This window comes from Gobio gobio (genome assembly GCF_949357685.1).
Source record: "Gobio gobio genome assembly, chromosome: 13".
In the NCBI taxonomy this organism is placed as follows: Eukaryota; Metazoa; Chordata; class Actinopteri; order Cypriniformes; family Gobionidae; genus Gobio; species Gobio gobio.
In genome coordinates this window covers 32,530,893-32,554,246 of record NC_137106.1, presented here as the reverse complement: position 1 = coordinate 32,554,246, position 23,354 = coordinate 32,530,893, and the positions used below count along the sequence as shown (strand labels likewise).

At 37.9% G+C, this 23,354-nt stretch overlaps 1 protein-coding gene across 1 annotated transcript in view; it reads left to right on the top strand.

Annotated features, from left to right (window-relative positions):
- Positions 1 to 23,354, top strand: part of bach2a (BTB and CNC homology 1, basic leucine zipper transcription factor 2a) — a 30,563-nt gene that overhangs the window by 3,765 nt on the left and 3,444 nt on the right. The window contains exons 2-3 of the mRNA XM_079832714.1: positions 12,562 to 12,815; positions 16,426 to 17,859. Of these exons, the coding sequence (XP_079688840.1) occupies positions 12,576 to 12,815; positions 16,426 to 17,859 (1,674 nt within the window). The 5' untranslated portion in view covers positions 12,562 to 12,575. The remainder of the gene's footprint in view (positions 1 to 12,561; positions 12,816 to 16,425; positions 17,860 to 23,354) is intronic.

Genomic DNA, 23,354 nt, shown 5'->3' with positions numbered 1-23,354 from the left:
CACTGTAAAAAATGTCAGGCCTCTCCAATTAAAAATTTTCTAGTGACCGATCACATCTACATTTTTCAATTTGGCCAACTAAACAATTTAGATGTGATCGCTCACTAGAACATTTTTAATTGGAGAAATGTTTTACAGTGAAACTGTGAGGTTGGTCCAATTAAATATTTTAAATTGTAGTAACAATTGTTTATTTCTCACTGTCCCAAAAGACAAAAATGACTAAAAACATAAATATATTAAGCAAAATACAGAACACAGACAACAGGGTTGACATTTTATCACATTACTTTATTAACAAGTATTCCTACACAGGATATTTGGTGAAAATACCTTATTTTCAATAAGGAAAACTTTGAATATTCAAGAAGTCTTCAGCATAACAGGATGTCTTAAAGTGGTGAAGAAAACACGGCACTGCAAGCTAAAAACCTGCAAATAAAAATAAAAACTAACATTAATGGCAAAGTTTACCTGCATCACATCAGGCAAATGACAGAACAGAAGTTACTTCATTATATAATGAGGATGAGACGAATGAATGGATGAATAAGAAAATCGAGCTTGACGTGTTTGATATTAAAAGGCAATAACTTAAGCCCTGAAAGAGGTCGACGCCAAATGCAATCTCCGGCACCGTGTTCAACGGACGCATGCCGCATATATCACACAAATGACTTAATTTACTTATTACCAATCATTTTAGACATATAAGACATGAGGAAAATAAAACTATTGGCTACCCTTAGAGTAAACGAGAACACACGCATGAAACCAATGAATGCATGAACTCGTGATTCTACAAAATGTCTTTTAAACTTCATACCGGTTCATAAAGCAAAACTCTGTAGAATAATTTCAGTGCTAAATACTCACCAACGTCTTTGTGAAATGAATATCTCTATTCTCTTGGGAATGTCTGTTTCGGTCTTCAGCACCTGCTGGTTCGGCTCCGCTCGCGCTACCGCTCCCGCGTCTCCGCATTTGAAATCTCCACACGAACGGTTTTTTTCAAGCGCATTTTGCGCATGCATATACCGTTTTTTGGACGTATACTCCGAAAAGCTCACTTGAAAAGCTTCCGGACCTGTTACTATGACAGGAAGTCCAGGATGAGCATCGAAGAACCAAACAATCCAAGATCATGCCAAATCGTCAACAATCAAATCCAGCTAACTGAGTTAGCGACGTACGAAGAACGGACCCCAGGCCTGGATTTTATGTTGTGTTTTGTTTATGTTTTATTATGTGTGTGCGGCAGTCGTCTGTGAGGAGGCTGCCATATTACTTTCAATTTGTTCATTTATTAAGACGAAAGTTTGTTGCCATTAAGAGATTTCCTTTGTGGTTAAGTGGTGAAGTACAGTTTTTTAAATTTGAATTACACAAGATGGTCTAATATAGGAAGTGTTGTTGTGTAACAATGATATTGAACTGCCAAAATGTCTTTTTTTTTTATTATTGCTTCATGGCAGTTTATGGTTTTGGAGTGTGCGGAGGGGGTTAGTAATGTAGAAAAAATATAATATTTGTTATATTTTTGTCTTTGAAAATAAAAATAAAGTACAAAAAATCATTACAAACCAAAAAAAATTACAAATAAATATTTATTGTGGTTTTTGGGCTATTGGGGTTGGGAAAAATGTATAATATTTGTTACATTTGTCTTTGAAAATAAAAAAAATACAAAACCATTTTGACGAACTTTGGATATTTAAATGAGACAAAACACAAGACGTGTGTTCACTTGCAACATATTATACAAATACACTTTATATTTAATACTGAGTAATATAATGGAATGGTGGTCTGGGTCTTTAACTGTAAATTCCCCTACAGTTTTGCGAGAGGTATCGGGATCGATGCCCACATCCTCCACCAAAACTGTAGGGGAATTTACAGTTAAAGACCCAAGGACCAGATATGATGAAGTCAGAAGTGCGATTTAAAGATTTTCTTTACTGAAGGAGAGTTTGCAGTTTCATCAGCAGAAACCAGCTTGAAGTATCACAAGGAGGTTAAAGGCCACTCTCTGTGTACATACAATTTTCCACCACAATTATACCTTAAATTGCGTCATCACTTCAGGTTGAATGATTCTGATTGGCTAAGAAATGGATACAAATTTAGGCGGTGACCTTCCAGTTCGTAGAACTGCTTCTCTAGGCGCCAACATGTCCAGAACAAGTCAGTCAATCTCCCTAGGATGGCAGTTGTCCACCTCCAATCCTAATCTGTAACAAAGAATACTAGCGCACATGCACAGATACATAGCTTCTTCTTCTTCAAAGTTGGTCGAGCTCTAGCTCTGACCAGAAACTTTCCCAAAACATACTAATAGCATGTTCTTTCTCTCAGTAAGACGTAAAGACATCCTTGGAACTGAACAATATTCACCATTTATTCTCTAGTGTTTAAATATAGTTAAAATAAGCAAATGCATGGAGAGTGTAAATTCCATTAAACTATATGACTACATAAATCTTAAACATTATATACATTGAAGCGGCAGTGGATTCCAGAATCCACACAATGGAGTATATTCATATTCTCTAGATTCATAATTTATTCGTAAAATGATGCAAGAGTGACATTTTAGTGGTGCAGGATAAGTAACTAGCTCGAGTAACGTTTCTTTACGAGACGATTTTGCATATTTGACAAAAGATTCCCGAGATGGTTCTTATGTGTTACTGAGCATTTTATGAAATTATGCATATCTCAGCCATTGCAGCTTCAGTCTGCAAATCCAAAATGTATAGCCTCAAGATGCATTCATGCTGAAGTAGCATGCACAAATCTCCAGTTACACCCCCATCTCATCTCTATTATTCCTTTGAATATAAGTGTCACGATGCTTACCACTGCGTTTTTTTGTATTTTACCGGAATCTTCCGCTTTGACAGACAGATGAAAGCGGAGATGTGACTCTTATCCTCTGTTTGAAGTAGGTCATCAGCTGACTTAGGTAAAAGTAACACAGCTGAATATGAATGCAGGAAACCAGCTGCATAGTAAGCAGTAAACACGCATGGGTTTCGGTATGACATGTGGGTTGCAATTAACCTGATAAACTCTTTGGTCGTGACTCGTGCTCTATGTGCGGTTCGTACTCATTTTCATAGTAGTAGTTCAAATGCTATACTGTATTGTGAATGTAGTCACAGCTGAAGGACATCGTTATGTGCAACTTCCAGGACCAGAACTATCCATTTCATAATGTGTAATTTGATCATGAATATCCTAGATTTCACTGAATGTTGTTACCTCTTTTGTTGCTTTATTTAGCTTTGACTGACTTAAAGTGAGTGGTCCAGTTATGCTCTCGCTGCAGACCGAGGAAACGTACCTCAGGCGAGATGTGATGTCAGTGGTTGGGCTGTAATAAGAGAGGAGAAGACGACATCCTAGAAAATGGAGTGACAGGAAAGAAAGGTCATTCCCAGTGGATTGATATACTTGTGCTTTTTTTAGGAAGGCTCTATTGAAAATGACAACAGTGAACTTCAGCTCAACTTTAGGGCGGTGATTCTAAATGCCATTGTAATATTGCTTTCCACACTTTAAGGAGCACAATTGAGTCCTGTAAACAGGAATATCTCATAGGGAGGCCTTAATTAATCAAAAAGTTTTGCCCGATTGGTGACCAAAGCATGATAATGCAAAAAAGGAAATAAATCAGAAGTCAAGACATGTGACAAGGCAAAAAGGTTTGAAAGACCTAAAATGTAATTTATTAGTACAGAATCTGATTATATCCCAGAAATAATGTTGTTTTTTTCAGCGTTTGTTGTCTTGACATGCCTTTGTTGTCTAGGTTGTCCTACATGGCTACAAGGTAGTAAACCGTCTTTAAATGTATGTTTGAGTTCCTCATCAAATTTGTAAAGCGTGACGAAATTTTAATGAGCGCTCAAACCTTTTAGCATTTGCTTTCCCCCCCATTTCTTCTTTTTGATGTTTCACGATCAGTTTGTAAGATCACAGCTGAATGAAATCTTCAAAGCTTTTCAATGTTTCCTATAGTTAATTCCTATAATTGAAATAATATAGGCTATTTGAACCCACAGCATGTGTGTGATATTCTTTTGAAATGGATGATATTTTACTGTAGTGAGCAAGTCAGGTGCAACCTGCTGGCTGAACCATCAGTCACCCTCCAATGTTACTGCCTCCCATGCTGGCCTCAATTACCATCTGTTTAGAAAGGATGTCCAGGACTTGGTCATGCTGACATCCCATCTACACTACATGCGAGTGACATGACGTGACAAAACTAGTGTGCTCCAGTTACAATCAAGTAGCGTGTGAAGTCAAACTGCAAAAGTGCAGTCTACGCAGCTGTGATTTACAGCATATCAGGAGTGTTCTAGTTTTGCTATGTTGTCAAGCATTGCTCATAGTGTAGATAAGTTCCAATAGGCAACAAGAAAAAAAATCAGCTCTCAGAAGCTGAAAATTAAACCACAATTTTTTTTTGTGTATTTTGCTATTAAAGGTCCCATGGCGTGTATTTTTTTTATTGTTTTATAATGTTTCCTGAGGTGTACTTGTATTGTTAGTATGATTTTTACATCATAAAATTTTGACAAAAGAAATAAAAGGCATTTTTTTCTATCCTGATATTAGACCTCTGGCTTGAATGCTCTGTTTCAAGGGCATGTCTGCTGTGAGACTTCTTCAGTGAAAACGCCCACTGTTATGATTGGCTGACATCTTTTCATTTGAAATGAGTATTCGATTTTGTGTCGGAGGGGTCGTGGTTTAGCGAGGTCTGCAAGCGCTGCCAGAGAGAGACGGACTGGGTAGTGGGTACTCGGCCGTGGACTAGAGAGACGGAGAGCTGGAGAAAGATTGCTGAGAAAGTTATATTGTACCGAGTTGTTGAGAACGCTGTGAGCACGAATTTATTTTGTTTGTATCTGAGAGTTCTGAATAAACACGAGTCCCAGTCACGCCGACCCTGTCTTCTTCCTCCTTATTCTACGATTTTTGTAACATGTGGAACCCTCTCGAATACTTTTACTACGTTTTTTTTACCATTACAGCTGTCGAGATGGACGAATCGTGAAAGTGTTGATTATATTATTATGTTTAGATATTTTCCCATCACATGAAAGGCTGCAGTGATGAGCATTGAGTAGACTGACCGTCTGTTGATCGTGTGAATGCTGTGATCTTGTCATTGCAACGCATTTTCTCTCTCAAAATGCTTTCACCACATCTAACAGCAAACACAAGATCGATATGAATACATTAAGAGCTTCGTTGTGCTGCATAACATCGCCATTCATTATAACAACAGTTTGGACAAGTGTGCAGATATACTCGCGACTAGTGATTGACAACTTCGAACATTATAAAGAGAGTGTTCATTGATCGCTAGCGTCTAGTCACAAATAAAAATAGCTGATTTTTTTCATGCTACAATGTGAAGTTGATCGTTTAGTCACTGGCTTGATTCACTGATGCATTACGCTTAGGGCATCAAGATGGCCAGCGGCGGGACTGACAGTATTAAACGATTTAGAAAGAAAGCCTGTGTGAACTTGAATGATTAGCTACACATCAGAAATCACTGATCACAGATAAGGCATTAATGAACACTCTTGCTCAATGTTTGTGGCGGTGCTGTCGAATCCATATCGTAAAAGTCTGTTTGTAAAGCCTGTGCTGACATTGCGAATTAAAAAATAAACGGAATCAATTTCTCCAAATTCTCTGGGCGGGCAAAGCAGAGGAAGGGGAGCTAACCCTTTCTCGTATGATGGCATACAGGGAAGATTCCAGATCGGCTAGTCTGAGCTCTCATTTTCTCAAAGGCAGAGCAGGACCGTTTACACCTATCAAAATTTCTAGCAACTTGGGGACCATATACAGGGGGAACTCCATATTAATGTTAAAAAAACTCATAAAGTGAAATTTTCATGTCATTGGACCTTTTAAGTATTGGACAAATTGTAACACTTTACAATTTGTTAACTGCATTAGTAAACATGAGCTAACAATGAATACTTAATCATATATTAACCTTATGTTAATTTAAAAATGTACTAATAAATTATTAATATAAAAAAGTTGTAAATGTTATTATGTTTCAGTGCCTTTTAAATTGATTTTAACTTAAATTGCACAAATTTAATTTCAGTTAATATTGATTCATTACATAAAAGCTGTTTAAGCTGTCTCATTGAATAACTTGATTCAACATTTTGTCATTAAAAAATGTTTACTGAAGATTCTGTGAAAATGTTAATGTTTTAAAGATTCAAAAGTTTGGGGTCATTCAAATTTCCATTAGTTTTTTTATTTATGATTATTATTTTTTTAATATTAATTAAATATAATTAAATATTAACTTGATCAGTAAATAGATCATACAATAAAATAAATGCTGTTCTTTCTATTAATTAAAGAATCTCGAAAAAAAATGTATCCGGGTTTCCGCAAAAAATATTAAGCAGCACTGTTTTGATGATAAGAAATACATGTGTGTGTGTGTGTGTGTGTGTGTATATATATATATATATAAATTATTTAACATTGATCAAATTAATGCAGCCCTGGTGAACATACTACTTTTTATGAAAACATTTTCAAAAACATAAAGTCTTTAAACAATAGTGTGTATAGTTTTTATTGTATTTGACATTGAATTTAGACATTTTCATTGTATTTTGATGTTTTTTTGGTTGAAGTGATGCCATTTAAAATAACTATTTTATGCCATTTAATAGCAAATAAATAGATATTGAACATTGAGTTCTTAAATATATTGATATTATATATCCTTTTAACTTTCTGAATAATTAGTTCTGACTGTTGTAATTGCACAAATCACATTTTAAGCTATTGTAAACTGTTAGCGGTTAGTGTCTAAAACCCCTTATTTATGGTACATTTATTGTAATGCAAAGTCTCTTGTGACTCATTACTTTAGTTTAGTTTTAATGCCTAGCTCCTGACCATCTGCTGATTGTATTAAGCAATGCTTGTACTGAAATATGTTTAACCACCTCACTGTGTGCTTCTGTGTGTATATTTATAGTCAGCTTGCTGTGTTTTTGTGTCACGGTTGCCTCTGCCCATATTAACGACAGTTATGAGTCACTTCTCACTTCAGTCTGGTAAAATCATGATTCATTCAAGCTCTGTTTTTCAGCAACCAGTGCCCAAAATACTCTGGCATGGAGTCACCCCCTATCTCTGCTCTGGAAAGCCTGCTTAGAAATGCCCTGATTGACTTGAGGAGTGATATTTCAGCTGTTTGGCTAACACCTGATTGCCTTTTCATTCCTGAGTTCCTTTTAATGAACAACTATATTTTGCATAACTCTGCTGTAATTTATTTAAATAGGCCTATGTGAACTGGCACAAGTGCATTTACTCCATATTGACTATAAGGACTTATTGGCTTTTTGTGTCAAACTTGCATTGTGACCTGAAGCAGGGCAGATGTGAATGCAATCGTGAATGCATTGTAGGACATTTCCCACGGAGTACCGAAAAATAGCTTGCATTTTTTCAATGAGATCCATTCTTTCAAACACCATTTGTTCACGTCCTTTATACAGGCTTGTGAATATGACAGTGACCCTCTGAAAGAGAGACAGCTAACCTTATTTTGAGCACAATAGTTCATTGTTGAAACTAATGATGTCATCGTTGAATTTCCTGCTGGAAAATCCCCCCAAGATGAGCTCTTATCTGAGGTGTGTTGTGTCATTCTGTTTGGTTCTGTGTGGTTTTCTCTACTGACCTGCAGGCTTAAAAGCATCAGCCAGCAGGCAGCACTGGATCGCTGCTCCAGCAACCTGCCACGTCCTGCAACAGAAACCATGAGCTCATGGAATCTGCAGATAGCGGGAAGCCTTTTACGAGGATATGCTCAAGTATTCATCAACTGTTCTCAGCACGAGAGCAGCAGATAGGCGTAGACAATCCTTATCTATAAATCATGGAAATTCATTGGTCAAGTTGTAAATAACTTGCTTTGGATAAACGTTTCTAAGGAACATTTAATCATATTAAAGTTATTGACTGATAGCTTCTCTTTTTTCCGCATGTTAAACCATCCCACCATCTTGTTATGTTTAAGCTTTTTATTTTTACAAGCCAGCACTCTTATTATTCTCAGAAAGCTCTTCGGTGGTTGGAACTGAAAGAAGAGCCGTTGTAATCAGGTCAGTATGAAATTAGGCCAGGCTTCTCTTGGTGGTCATAACGGCCTTATTACCCCCTGAAGTAGGAGGCCTTGAATTATATGTACTTTTTAATTAATGTCTTGGCAATTGTGTGGAAAATGGGGTCACCGCGTTTGTGCTGTGTAATCAATTATTTAATGGTTTTTACATGTGGGAACTAATGGACTTCTTTTCTTGAACTTAATTTTTGTTATGTTTTAAATTGGATACACTAAAGAACATTGAACAAACCTTAAGAACTAAACCATTTCCTATTCCACATGTCATGTAGCTTGCTGTTGGTGAGCTAGTTTTCTAACTAATCGGACTTTCGTCTGGCTGGTGATTTAAAAGTTTTCCATAAACTTATTCGCTCATTAAATTATTCGCACCCTTTTGTGTGATTAATCGCATACTTAACGTAAAATGACCAAGCGGCAACCTCCCCCAGTTTCTTAAACTGCAATTCATCGACTGGCTCCAGGAGGGAGCAGAATCTCGTTGAGCTCCATGTTAAAATGGCCAACTTTACAGCAGAAAAAAAAAACAAGTTTACAGCCTGGTACAAATTGTGGTTTTGGTGTATACGGCTAATTTTGCCCTTCATGACAACTGTGAGGGGGGTGAATTTTTTTATTACTCATTCGTTTACATTACTATAAAGCCTTAAAGTTCTGCATAATTAATGGTGTGGCCACTTTGAGTGACAGGTGGATAGCCATTTATCTGCTGTCTGTTAGTCATCGTGTCACCTCAGCTCTACCCACGTCCCGCCTCTTTGTCCATTTTCTGTTAATCGGGACCGGGAGTGACACACGATGACATGCTGCCGAGATGGCAACGGCCAACTTTGAGGCTTCAAAGGGTGACGTTCATTCTCAATCACGCACACCGATCTCGCTCGCTCCTCCCATGTCTCTCGCTCGTCCACCTCGCCACACACACCAAAGAAGGGCTGTGCGATTATGAAAACAAGACAATCGACGTAGAACAACTATTGTGCCTCTGTTGCATTCTGTCCAGCGCACCTTCTTTTCCATCACAACGGTGCGATTTCGCTCCGGACGGGGTGGAACGCACACAAGCAACGTATACTGTGGGCTTCAGATACACGCCTAAACAGTCATTTGTGTAGTGGATACACAAAAATGTCAAAATGCCGTTTTGGTAAGTATCCTCATAAACACAGTCAGTTATGTCTTAAGTGAATGTAAACCGTTGAGAGAAATCGCACTTGTAACAGTATATTGGATCCGTGCAGCTCTTAAAGTGAAAGCAGCCTAATAAATATACGGCAGTAATTTAATGTTAATCAAACAAAATCAAGACAAGGATAAAATCATTCACTGCTTTTGAATAAACTTTTGTCGTTTTAATAAGGATTAGTCTATATTTAATGTATACATAAGTGTTATTTTACATTTGATTATATACTTTATTTAGTTTCTGTTGTCGGCTATTACTTGTCTGAATACCACTGCTAGTACATCTTCCTGAAAAACCTAAAGCACTGTTTATTTAGTATATACTTATATTAGTATTTTTGGTCTGTTGTATTTTTTTTTGTCGGTTTTGATTGTAACTAGTTTCTGTTCTTATTGTATTGCTGACAGTTTACTTGTCTTCTGTAACTGTTTTGAGGACTTTTTACTTACATTAACTTCGTTTTTAATGAAGTATCGACAATTGTGAAATTTCTCTGACATTTAAAATGAATTACTCATATCACGAAATAAGACTTTGATCATATCCCCCACCAATAATCGTGTTAAATAATAGTGATTTCAATATTGGCCAAAATAATTGTGATTGATGATTTTTTCCATAATCATAAGCATGCACTTTATTCAGCTGAGAAACGTAGTGTGCGTATCATCTGGCCAGTTGTTTCATCTGGGATGCTTTGACGTTCCATTCAGTCTGTATTTCACACAGCGCGATGTGCGAGAGCTCGCGCTCTTCAGAAACAATCACAGAATATTACAGAGCTTGTGTTTTTAAGATAAACAGACACTAGAATGAATTATTTACTGAAAAATGTCCGGGAATCACTGTTCTCTTTGCCATCTCTGATGTGATAAGGCTGTTTTGGATTGAATGTTTGAATGTATTTGCTTATAATTGAACTGAAAACTTTCCCGGAGTGAAACAGCGAAGCAAAGCCAGATTAAGGGGTGACGCAATAAGAAACCACCCAAAATACCCTAGAAACAGCATAGCAATGTGCTTGGTGAGCACACTACGTTATGGTGGCATGTTACACCAGTCGCATTTTCTTCAGAAAATTTTTTCCTTTTTATATCTACATTTGATCTGATAATTGTTTGATCCTATAGTGTGTACATGCTCATTAGTCTTTTTTCCATCAAAGAAATGATTACTCCTCGATACAAAGCCATATTGGTTTTGGCAGTGGATCTAGGTCAGGGAATTAGGGGCTTCATAAATTAGGGAGACTGCAAAGCCAACATGGTGGACATTTTAAAAAATGTTTTTCTAATTATATTTCCATTCAGTCTGGACTCTGGAGGAAAAGAAACAGAATAGGCAAGTTCTGTAGTAGAGACCACAACGGTCTGTTTCCACAGCGACCAGTTAAGTCTAGATTTGGACGAATGAGTTTACAGTGGATCACTTTTCTCAGAGTAATTTGTCTTTTGATGACATATTTCATTGTACTGTTTGTGCAGCACTCACAATACACCCTACTTTGAGCTCCATTGTGAAGACGCTCATCTGCTTTATGGTCATGGTTGTCTGACATAGTCATGCATCAGTGTCGATGATGAAACATGCTGTAATTCCCTGTGTTTATTTGCATGGTATTTTTCCTTTTCAGAGCGGCATCTCTGAATGAATTGACATGGTGGTGATATCTCATTAGTGTGGGCAGAGCAAGCGAATGACAGCTGCTATCAGACATTTCTCTGTCAGTGTGACTGGCTCTGTATGTGATTTATTGGGAAATGTGTTAATGATTCACGAGTTGATGCTGAGAGTAACAAACCAATATGCAGAAATGTATATGGTGTGTTGGAGTGAGGAATTGCTTTTCAACAGCTCATCTTCACTAGACTGGTTCAAAATAATTGGAATTTCCCCCTTCCTAGTTCCCCCTTTCAACATTTCAATACCTCTAGGAATGAACTGAATAAAGTGGGAAAACAGAGAGAAACCATATCTGGTCTAGAATTGCTAAATAAATCTGGGCTTAAATCTTCTATTCCTCAAGAGGATTATTTTGCATTATTAACAGGCTGACTGTAAATATTCCCACTTATGACATGACTGCTTATCAAATAAACATGGACATGTTGTTGAAAATCTAGTATTATCTTGCTTATAGATTAGGTTTCGCGTAGAAAAGAGAATAAATAATACAATATAATTTCACAATATAAATGTGTATATGTGTGTATTAATCTGCAGTGCAATCCAAGTTTATTCTTTGGATTATTTAACATATTTAATGTAACATTCTTCCTCTATTTTAAATTTTGTCTTATCCATGTTTTCATGATTTCTTGCTTCATTAAATATATCTTATCATTCAAAAGTTTGGGGTCAGTAAGATTTTTTTGTTGTTGCTGTTGAAAGAAATACATATTTGTTTAGCAAAGATGCATTAAATTGTTTAAAAGTGACACCAAAGACTTTTATTACATACAATTTTCACTCTTCAAAATGTCCCGTAAATCAATTTCCCTCTATGTTTGGATCTGATTATTTGGGAGGACACAGAAGACATTTGACTTCAAGTTGGTGTGTATTGAACCTTTTTTTTTGCAATGGTGATGTTATCATCTTGAAAATGGAAACAGCTGGAATAGTGCAACAGAAACTACCACAATTGCAACCTGGTCTTGCAAAATAGGCTCCTATTCTTTTGCAATATTATGGCCATGCAGAGCCATCATTAGACTCACTTGAGATGGCTACCCATACTATATTCTATTATACACTAAACACGCTTTCTATATGTAGCAAATGCCCTGTAAAGTAATCAATCTATCCTTATCTATGAGCTTCAGTGTGATTGTCTGATATACTCCATTGCCCTTGCTAAAACTTTTGCTGTTTATGTGCAACTACAACCTCTTTGAAACTCTACTAGCTGTCTTGTGTTACTTTGGGAATTCACATATCAAAGTTCTAATTACCAGTCCACTTTTGGAGCTGACACATGCTGCTAATTGGTCATCAGCTTGATTTGAGACCTCTGTGCACTTGCATCATCATTTGTGATATAATTATTTAAATGTTATATATACACAATTTCGTCAAACTTGCAATAAATCATTTTAGAAACCTGAATAATGTGAAGTCATGTAAACCGTTTTGTAAATAATGCATCTTGTCGGTTTGCTTTCGTCCCCAGGCTCTGAGCAAGGAATGTCTACGGAGAAGCCTGAAGCGCCCATGTATGTGTATGAGTCGACGGTGCATTGTGCCAACATCCTCCTGTGCCTGAATGAACAGCGGAAGCAGGACGTCCTGTGTGATGTGACAGTACTGGTGGAGGGGAGGGAGATCCGTGCCCACAAGGCAGTGCTGGCAGCTTGTAGCCAGTATTTCTCCCTGCTGCTCAGGGGCCAGACGGAACATGAGCTGGTCATCAACCTGCCACAGAAGGTGAGTGTCCTCATTTGGCAGAGGTACAGAATCGTAATACATTAACAGCCTGCAAGGATACACCTAAATGACCTGCGCTGAAAACCTCATAACCATCCTAACTGTGCCAGAAGAGTGTAACTATGAGTTCAATGAACCCTTGTAATTTTGAAGATTACAGCAAATAAACATCTTTATTTGTATTTATTTTTGTTTGTCAATTTAGAGTTAGTTTTATGGCAATTAATCTGACGATTTGTAGCAGAGCTAATCGGCATTGTCTGGTAACCTTGTCCACCTGGAATAAAAGGCCTTATCAAAAGACAATACATTTTATGTTTTAAAATATTTATAATTTTTTAATTGAGTGAATTGTGTGTACCCATGGTCATGGAAGATATTGGATCATTTTAAAGGGGTCATGCTTTTTAAATTTTTTATACTGTGGTCTGAGGTCAACGTATGACGTTTGTGTGGTTTTTATATTCAAAAACATCATAATGAATAAGTAATAGGCTATTTTCTACCTGGTTTTGAGCCTAGCTGCTGGAACACTCGTTTTTTTATGGCCGTGTCGCATTGAAGACTTATAAGTAAATTACCACTGCTATGATTGTATAACAGTTTTGCATATTATAATGAGCAAATCAGTCAGTACATGTGGGGAATTGTTTTGAAAACGTGTGAAAAAATGTAAACCGGAATGATTTGCCCACAGGGCTCGCAAAATGTCTTTCAAACTAACAAAATGATTTATCTCTCATCCACCCGCAGTGAATTGTAATGTTATTTTTTTTATTACTTGGCCCACCCGATCGGTGGATATAACCCTGAACTACCGCATCACTAACACACACACACACACGCACACATATAAGCCAAGTACGTGCATCAGCAAAACTTCACTGCAGACAAATCAGTGAGTTCAAAACTTCCGCGATTGTATTTTTCCTTCAAGAGTCAAGAGAGTGAACAACGCACATCAAGAAAGGAATATTATTTCACTATTTAAGATAGCCCATCGGGCAGGCCGGTGGTACATTTTGGTAGCCCGACTGGAAAACACATTAGCCCCGGAACGTTGGGCTTTGCAAGGCCTGGACACAGGGGCATAGCACAATATCCCGGGCCTTATGCATAGGCAGTCCTGATGGCCCCCATGTTCCTCAACCCTATATTCCAGACTTTTCAAGGGCCCTCTCTCTCCTTGGGGCCCTGGTAATAAGTACTGGTTTTACCCCCAGTTCGACGCTCCTGCCTGGGCGGGCCCAAATATGTTCGAGTCTGATCACAAATCGCTGAACAATGAACAACACCTCAAATACAAAGGATACTCCGGCCTGTGACAGCGTGGTAAGTTATGTGAGGTTAGACACATACACATAATCGGTAGATATCAAACGATCTATAACAATGCCATACTATCACATATTAAAAAAAAAATGTTTTACTCGCATAAGTGTGTTGCACCATTCCTGCCGAATCCAATATAGAAGGCACAGCATCATTTTTAATCTCATTCTGTCTGCAAATCCAGTCTCTTGTTTACAAAAGAATCCGATTCAATGCGTGAATCGGTGGACGGCGCTACAGAATTAGGCATTCTTCTTCTTCGTTTGAGGCGGCGTTTCACTGCTCTCTGACGTCACAGCAAATTTGCAGATTGATAATTTGCTTGACTTTTCTTTGACTGACAAGGAAGTTTTTAGCTCTGAAACTTTCAGGATATTTTTATATTACTATGACCTTTTATATATCAAAAGCTCAAGGGAAAGTTGATTTCTAAATTCATGACCCCTTTAAAATATCCAGGACTCAAAAAGTTTTAGTTAATTTCTTGAATGAATCGAGTGAATATATTTTACCATTCAATGTTTGTTTGTTTTTTTGTTTTTTTTTGTTTTTTTTAAAGAAATTAATGCTTTCCACAATAATTTCCACAAGGACATTTATAGTAATAAGAATTTCTTATGAACACCAAGTCGACACCAACAATTTTTTCTGAAGGATCATTTGAAACTGAAGAATGATGCTGAAAATACAGCTTTCCATCACAGGAATAAATTACATTTCAAAATGTAAAAATTCACATTTTAAATTTGTATTATTAAAAAATAATAAACAGTTATTATAAATTGTAATACTATTTAACAATATTACTGTTTTTACTGGAATTGTGATGAAAAGATGTCTCTTTTAGGAATGTTGTGTTTCAACAACAAGTGCTTCTTTATTGTGCTGATAGATTGAGTCTGGCAGGAATGTGCGAAAGCATGTTCATCGTCTGCAGCTTTGAGTTGGTAAAATTGCTTATGTTGTTGTGTTTGCCAGGAGTGTTTGCAGATTTCCCTCTCAGAACTGTACTGTGCTTGAGGAAGTATGATTTATTCATGGATGATTCTCTGTGCTGTAATACTTTAGGTGCTTTGCGATCTCAAAGCTCAAACTTGTATTACAATATCCCAGATATGTCAGAAGGCCCCTCCATTTGCCTATGCTTATATATTAATTATCGTTCATTTTCAAAACACTTAATGTCAAATTGTAATGACCAAGAAATTGGCTTCATATCTCATTCTCTCCTCAGAGCCATGCTGAGCTGCTTCTCTATTGCTTTATAGTGTGGAGTCTTGGCTTTCTGCTTTGTGTGTGTGTACATGCGTCCCTGCCTGCTGCCCTCATTAGGATTGCTGGTTATAACATTAAAGGAGTCTCATATGGCGCTTGGCTTCCATAAAGACATGCTTCTGCAGGCGGCAGCTGCTGATGCCAGCTGAAAATAGATCCACAGAATGCTCAGCATTTCCCCCCCTAGCTTTTCTATTTATTAGCAGCTCTGGGAGGACTGGCTGAATGTCTGGGGGCGCTGTATTTTCAGCAGGATGACTTTCTATTTTAAAGATGATGTTCTTGATGTAGTAGCACTGCCCCGAGCATTGGTGGATACCTGCGAGAGCGATGTGATTGAAAGTGATGAGAAGGGTTTATTTTTGTTCCTGACACTTTGTGGTTCACTTCATTTTATTACTTGCCATAAAGCTTGTAAGACCTTGATAGGAGGCTCACACACTTTATAGACACGGTTACTAATAAGCAGATCATTTTCGGTCATTTGTTGTCTTAAATATGCCATTTGATTGTGTAACCTTTTCAAGGAGATATCATGGGGTTCATAATAGTGAGTTTTCAGTTGCAAAGAGGTAACAAATAATAATAATAATAAAAAAATAACAAATAAATAAATATATATATGTATATATAACGGTAACACTGTTAAATGTAATCTTTAGCTATTATTTTATTTTTCATACTTTACATTATAATTTTATGATAACAAAGTTCATGTTGCATTTAAAATCATTTTAGTTTTTATGTATTTTTTTTAGACATGTAGTATAAAATGTTTTAATGTCTGCCATGAATTATAAATATCAGTGCATTATAAAGGTACAGTAGTAAAACAGTTTTTGTAATTCTATGAGTCATAAAGAGGTTGGAGAATGTATGGAAATGATGGCAGGAAACAAGTCACAATATAAGGGGTCTTTGGGGAAACAAATAAAATGTTACAAAAGTGGCCTTTTTAATATGATTAAATTATATGAAATATTGTATTGTTTTCTTTCTATAGATCACGGAGAAAGGCTTTGCCCCTCTGTTGCAGTTTGCTTACACAGCCAAGCTGCTACTCAACAGGGACAACATCCAGGATGTCATGTGCTGTGCAGAGTACCTAGGGATGCACAACCTCGAAGACTCCTGCTTCCATTTCCTACAGGCCCAGATGAAAGGTGAGGTTGATGGCATGCACACAAGCCAGAATCCCCCCTCAGAGGACGGAAACGTGCGGCCTAGTGACTCCAAGCCTCCACTGTCCGGATCAAGGCTACACCCTGAAACTGAGCAATTAAAAGTCACTGACAACCTCCATCCTCAAACCTTCGACCTCCCTCGTTATCCCAAATATAGAAAGTACCATCAGGTTCATGCTAAACACAACTCAACCACCTCCTCACACAGCAGTACCTCAATCTTTCATGGCTCCTTGCAGGATACCGTCACCAGCAGCGATGCCCGGGGCCTGGATCTTTCAAAAGTTAAGGCAGAGCCAGCGAGTGGAGGAGTCTGTGTACCACTAGAATTGTCTGAGTTGGAGCAGGATGGTCTGGTCAAGGGTAAAGGTTGTGAGATAGAGTTGGACATGGAAATGGAAATTGAGTTTGAAGGAAGGCAACTTAGTTCAACACCCACTGAACTGCCTGTGAGCAAAAGTTCACCAGTGTGCCTGCGCTCCCTTGTTAAAAAGGAAGTCACTTCTTCGAATCATTATCTTACCACCGATCTGCAACCCGCCAGCAAAACCTCTCCCATTCGAGAACAAGAAGTTGCTCCGGGTAACTTCCAAAAGGACTATCAGGCTTTCATTGGGGGACTTGATGTGATGTCTTCAAAGAAGGCTGAGAAATTAACTGATGCGGTGTCCCTAAAGTCACTTTCCTTCGAGAGAGTCAGTTCACAGGAAGCTGAACAGGAGAGCGACCGAAAAAGCGTCATCTTCTCCTCTCGAACCTCCCACCATCTGGTGGCACCTGTGCACTCCTATCCGGGTGAGAGCTGCTTGGGACAGGAAACCCCAGAAGACTTATGGGCAGGTTCCAGCCAGTCATTCCCCTGCTCCCAAACACTGTCCCCCACTTCTGTCTCTCAAGAGCCCCCATTGCCCTACCGTCGGCACCCGAAGAGCAGTTGTCCGGTGCCAATTAAAATGTGTCCCCGCTCATCTCGTGCCGAAAGTCACATCAGAACCTCCAGCTCTTGCTCTTCCTACTCCTACGCTGAGGATGGCAGTGGAGGATCTCCTTCCAGCCTGCCCCAGTTTGAGCTCTCTACCTCTCCTTGTTCCACCATGGCACGATGCCTGGCACTTGAACACCGGGAGCATAGCACGTCGGGGACACCAACGATCAAGTGTGAGAAGTCATATGACACTAATTCCAGTGATGAATCTGGATCTTTTTCTGATGGAGATAGCGAATTGTTTCCCATCAAAGAGCGCAGTCAAGAGGTTGGTGTAGACTTTTGTCCATCTTTGGGAAAATTTGTTTCACTTCATTGAGTAGAAATTAAAACGTGTAGCATAGTAGCACGATTAATCGAAATAAAACCAAATATATTTAATATTTTTCATATTGCAATTACAATTTGTATCAGAAAAATTGCTTGATACATTTTTCCCCAAAATCGTGCAACCTTGTTGCAGTGGTTAGCACACTTACTGTCAACATTTGAGCTTTTGATAGGCACAAGTTCAAATCTGATACTTGATCCCATTAAAAAGCAAAATCTTCATGCTTTGTGTAATCATTACAAAACATTCCCATATGATTCCAGAGCTTCTGAGATTGAGAATAAAGCTGCAGGAACTTGGCAAACACTGGAGGGTTGCCATGGCAATAAGCTCTGAGCCGTTCTTGTTCCTTAGGTCCCAATGACATAATTGTGCCTCCTCCTGACTACACTGACATGTTGCCAGTTCAAGAATCTGTGTATGATAATTTGCTGTCTCATTCAAATCTCGTTTGATTTTTGATGACCCAATTGAGAGGAGCTGTTGTCAGTATACAAGTGACTACAGAGATAATGCCTTTTTTATGGGATCCTCAGAGTTTTGAAAGCAGCTGCATAAAATCTCAGATATTTTCACAGCAGCATTATGAAACCGATAGCTTCAGGTTCTACAATATGATTGGATGACCTTCTTAGCCGCTGTAAAATAGCTGATAAATGCACAGCTGTGACCATACATTAGTTCTATATTAATGTGCCAAGCTTCTGGTATAAATTTACTTGAAGTAAATTATGTAATCAGATTACTTTTTTCAAGTAATGAATAAAGTAACTATATCATACCGGTGTGATTAGAATGTTCAGTGCATCATACAGACTATATAAATTGATTGAGTTTTATTCATATCAGATACACATTGTGTATGCATTAGGTTTACTCTATTCTAGGGATGGCTCAATACCACAATTTTAGCTTCGGTACGGTACCACATTCTAATACCGAAGTACCGATATTAAATCAATACCATACAGGGTCTGAATTTTGGCGCGGGTATTGCGCATAATTTTACTCACTCTCGCAAGTTTGGGGTTTTATGAAGCGGGAAATTACCACAAATGTTTATTATTAAATTAATCAACAATGATTAATCACATCCAATCAAGCATTGTTAACTATTTTGTAAGAAGTACAGCAATACTGCGCGTCTCTAGCTCTCAAAATTGCAGAAGCAAATTGCTTCTGGCTTTAAAAGACATCATACCTACACTAAAGCAATCTGCGCGCTCAGATTCAACACTTTCACTGTCGTTTCGGGAGCTGACGGAAATCACTTGCCCACGTCTTTTTAAACCTTGCCAATTTGAACATGCAAGCGATTTTATAGAATTTCATAATACATGGTATGGGAGCTCTTTGAGAGAGTTTTCTTTGTGCTCATACCAACAACAAACACACAAGCCTAAAGCCAAATTAAGTTGTTTTTCCTTAGTCAAATACACACAAAATTATGTCAAAAATGCCCATCTTTAGTGAGTAAGTTAGTCACATAAACACAGTTGGTTATGTCTTTCACGAATGTAAATAAATAGTGCAATAGTATCCGTGCAAATATTATGAAATCTAAACATCACTGGTTGAAACGCTGGAGATTTCATGATATTTAAACAATACGATCTTATGAGCGTTGACGAGTGTTAAAAGAAAATAAATCTCTAACTTAATTAGATCGTTTGAATTATGCACTCACCTGTCGATCTCTTAATGTCTTATACAAGACAGGAATGGCAAGTCACAGATGCCTGGCAAGGTTTGATGGTTCTTCAGCTGTTTTATAAGCAAAGTAATTCCAAATTTCATGTCTAATCCTCACTTTATTAATTCGTTTTCGGCGTGTTGAGTGAGATTCAACTGCTGTATTCATTTTGTTCCTCTATGGCGCCACATTTGCCGGTTTCTTGCCATCTAGCGGTGAACTTCGGAACAGCAACATATACCGAAATGAGCAAAATCATGATATTGTACCGTTTGAAATAAAATATATACCTGTATTTTCCCAGTACCGGTATACCGCGCATCCCTACTCTATTCTTCTCCCACTTCACCGACCACTAACTTTCATGTATTTCAGAAGAAGTGGATGAATTGGCATGTTGTAAATCCGACAGATACGATTCTCTGAATTGTGGTGCAAACTAACATGGTGGCTCCCATCCCGCATTATAGATAAGCTAACATGATCATTATAAAGCTTTATAATAATAATAAGGTGATGCGTACTGAAATAACCGTTGCCTTGAATATTTTCAAGGTCTTTTTTTCAAGGTATTTTAACGCTCCGCAAGAATACTTGCGTGTGAAAGGATTAACTGACAAAAGTACAAAGAAGAAATGTCCAATGTTTTCACTGACCAACTTAATTGTATTTTGTAAAAATAAACACATTTTAATGGCTGCAACACACGCCAAAAAAGTTGCGACAGAGGCATGTTTGTCATATCAACATTCTTTTTAATTACACCTGTTAAATGTTTGGGAATTGAGGATACTAATCGTTGCAGTTTTGCATGTGGAATTTTTTTTTGCCCAATCTTGCCTGATACAAGACATCTGCTCAACAGTCTATTGTCTGATCTACTTTTCATGATTGGCCATACATTTTCAGTAGGAGACAGATCTGGATTGCTGACAGGTCAGTCAAGCACATCCACTGTATGGAGTAGTGTGTCTTAAGAAACCACTCTGTTGTAGCACATGCAGAGACCTGGCATTGTCTTGCTTTCCAGGAAAGATGTCATCTTGATGGCAGTATATTTCTCCATCAGTGTTACCTTCACACACATGCAAGTCACCCATGCCGTTTGCACTGATCCACCCCCATACCATAACAGATGTTTGCTTTTGCACCTGTCGCTGATGTAAGTCTGGTTGGTCCCTTTTGTCTTGGGGACTGAGAACTCTGTCAGTTTTTCCCAAAAACAAGCTGAAACGGGGACTCATCTGACCACAGCACACATTTCCACTGTGTTTTGGATCATCTGAGATGAGCTTGGGCCCAGAGAACTCTGCAGCATCTCTGCATTGAACAGAGATCGAGTTGCATTTCTTGATGCAGCACCAATGGTTTTTCAAAGTACACCCGAACCCATGTGGCTGTATTTAACAGAGTAGCATGAGGATTACTCAAATAATGCCATCTGAGGACTCGAAGGTCATGCACATTCAACAGAGGTTTCCTGCCTTGCCAGGCATGGACGGAATTTCTCTGGATTCCCTGAATCTGTTCACAATATTATGTATGGATTGTGAAAGACCTAAATACTTTGCAATCTTGAATTGAGAAATGTGATTTTTGAATTGTTTGTCGATTCTCTCACGAAATTTGGAGCCACAATCAATCTTTGCTTGCAAAGACGAGTCTTTAGCCGATGCTCCTTTTATACCCAAAACACAATACTCTCACCTTTTACAAATTCACCTGCTAATAGTGGACTGTTTCAACTGTATTAACCAGGATATTCAATAGTCTTTTCATTTTTATTTTGCCTCTGTCCCAACTTTTTTGGAGTGTGTTGCAGCCATTAAAATTTTTTTTTTTTACAATGAATACAATCAATTTGGCCAGCAAAAACATTGGATTCTTAAATAGTGTTGCGTTCTAAGTAAATTTGTCTAGTTTTGGGTGTTATTAGATGTTTTAACTGGGAAATTAGACAAAAATACTTGTTTTACAGTTTAAACTATATTATTTCAGAATAATTAGGGCCAGAGCACCGATGGTGTGAGGACCCTATTGGAATTGCTCAGCCTATTATGCTGCTTCTCCGAAATGAATAGTATTTTTGAGGGCCTAAACATGCTCAAAAACTCGTAAAACTTTACACGCGCCAGAAATGGTGAAAATTTACGTCTGATATGGGTTTCAGAATTAGGCATGGCAAAATGGCTCAATAGTCACACATTAAATCATGCAACACTTGGCTAAGTGCTATTGTATGCGATTAACGCCACAAAACAGGAAGTTGTTGTAACTCGGGCATACAATGTCCTACCCCAAACTTCACGTTTGATAATAGTCCTGACCTGAAGACCTCTACATGCCAATATTCAGTTATAGTCAAAGCGCCACCTGATGCCAACTAGAAATGTGGCACATCAAAATGACTTTGCTATTTTTCTCCTATATTTACCCGCTTAAATGCATGTCACCCACTATTCCCGGGTGCGAGGGCCCTTTCATCGCTGCTTGCAGCTTTAGTTATTTATTATAATTGGCAATAATGATGAACTTTAACTATTGTAAGAATACAATAGTACATGTCCAAAACACTATGATAATACATAACCATGCTTTTTTTTTATTAGTCACAAATGAAAGGAAAATGAGGTTAAAACAAAATGCTAAATTTCCGTGCGAAATAGTGTAGAAATCTCTGCAAAAACAATCTTTCTATAGCCGTCTTTATTCTGTCCTTCACTCTGCCGTAGCTTAAAGCTCCCAGCTGTAGGTCCCCAGACAGAAGTGGGGCAGCGGCCCCCAGGCTCCCATCTGGTGATGGGCCGCTTCACCTCACTGGCTAACAGATGAGCCCTACTTCACAGTATGAGTGTCTTCTCCCAGAAACGACCTGACTTCAGAGAGAAGGAGAGAAGAAAACGTGCCTGTGCTGCTGGAAGCCTAATCTGTCATTCTAGCCTTATTACAGAGCGCTCTGTAGTAGAGTGGTTAAATATAGACCTCCATTTTACACAGACTGAGCAGTGGCACAAGGTCACAGCAGAGAGAGGGAGTATTCGTCATGGTGATCACTATGAAAGACTCCCTTGGCAGAGTTTTAAGTCAGGTTTCATCTCTGTCATTGCGCTGAAACAAGAATACAGGTTGCTCTATTTGTGGAATTTTAATTGAACCGTAATGTGTCCTGTGCGCATCTTCATTTGCATGACATTTGCAGAGCTGTACTGTGATTGGCTGAACAGTCTAAAGACAGTAAAATTAAGTTATTTGCTGAAGCTGGTTACAAGCAGATTACCACCCAAACTTAAGTTCTTCATCATGTGTAAAGAAGCAACTTTTGACCCAACAGCTGATCTGAATAGAAATTTAAATTTGTTAAATTCAATCTGTCAAGAATTTGACAAAAAAATACAGTAAAAACTGTTCATAAAATGAAATAGCACTTTAAAAATAACTGTTTTCGATTGTAATATATTTTTAAATGTTAATTATTCCGGTGATGGCAAATCATTACTCCAGTCTTCAGTCACGTGATCCTTCAGAAATCATTCTAATATGCTGACATTTCTTATTATTATCAGTGCTGAAATTAATTGCGCTACTTAATATTTTGTGGAAACCGTCATCATTTTTTTCAGGATTCTTTGATGAATAGAATGTTCTAAAGAACAGCGTTTATTTGAAATCTTTTTTAACATTTATAAATGTTTTTCACTGATTTGAATCTCAATTGATACATTTATTGTGTCCTTGCTGA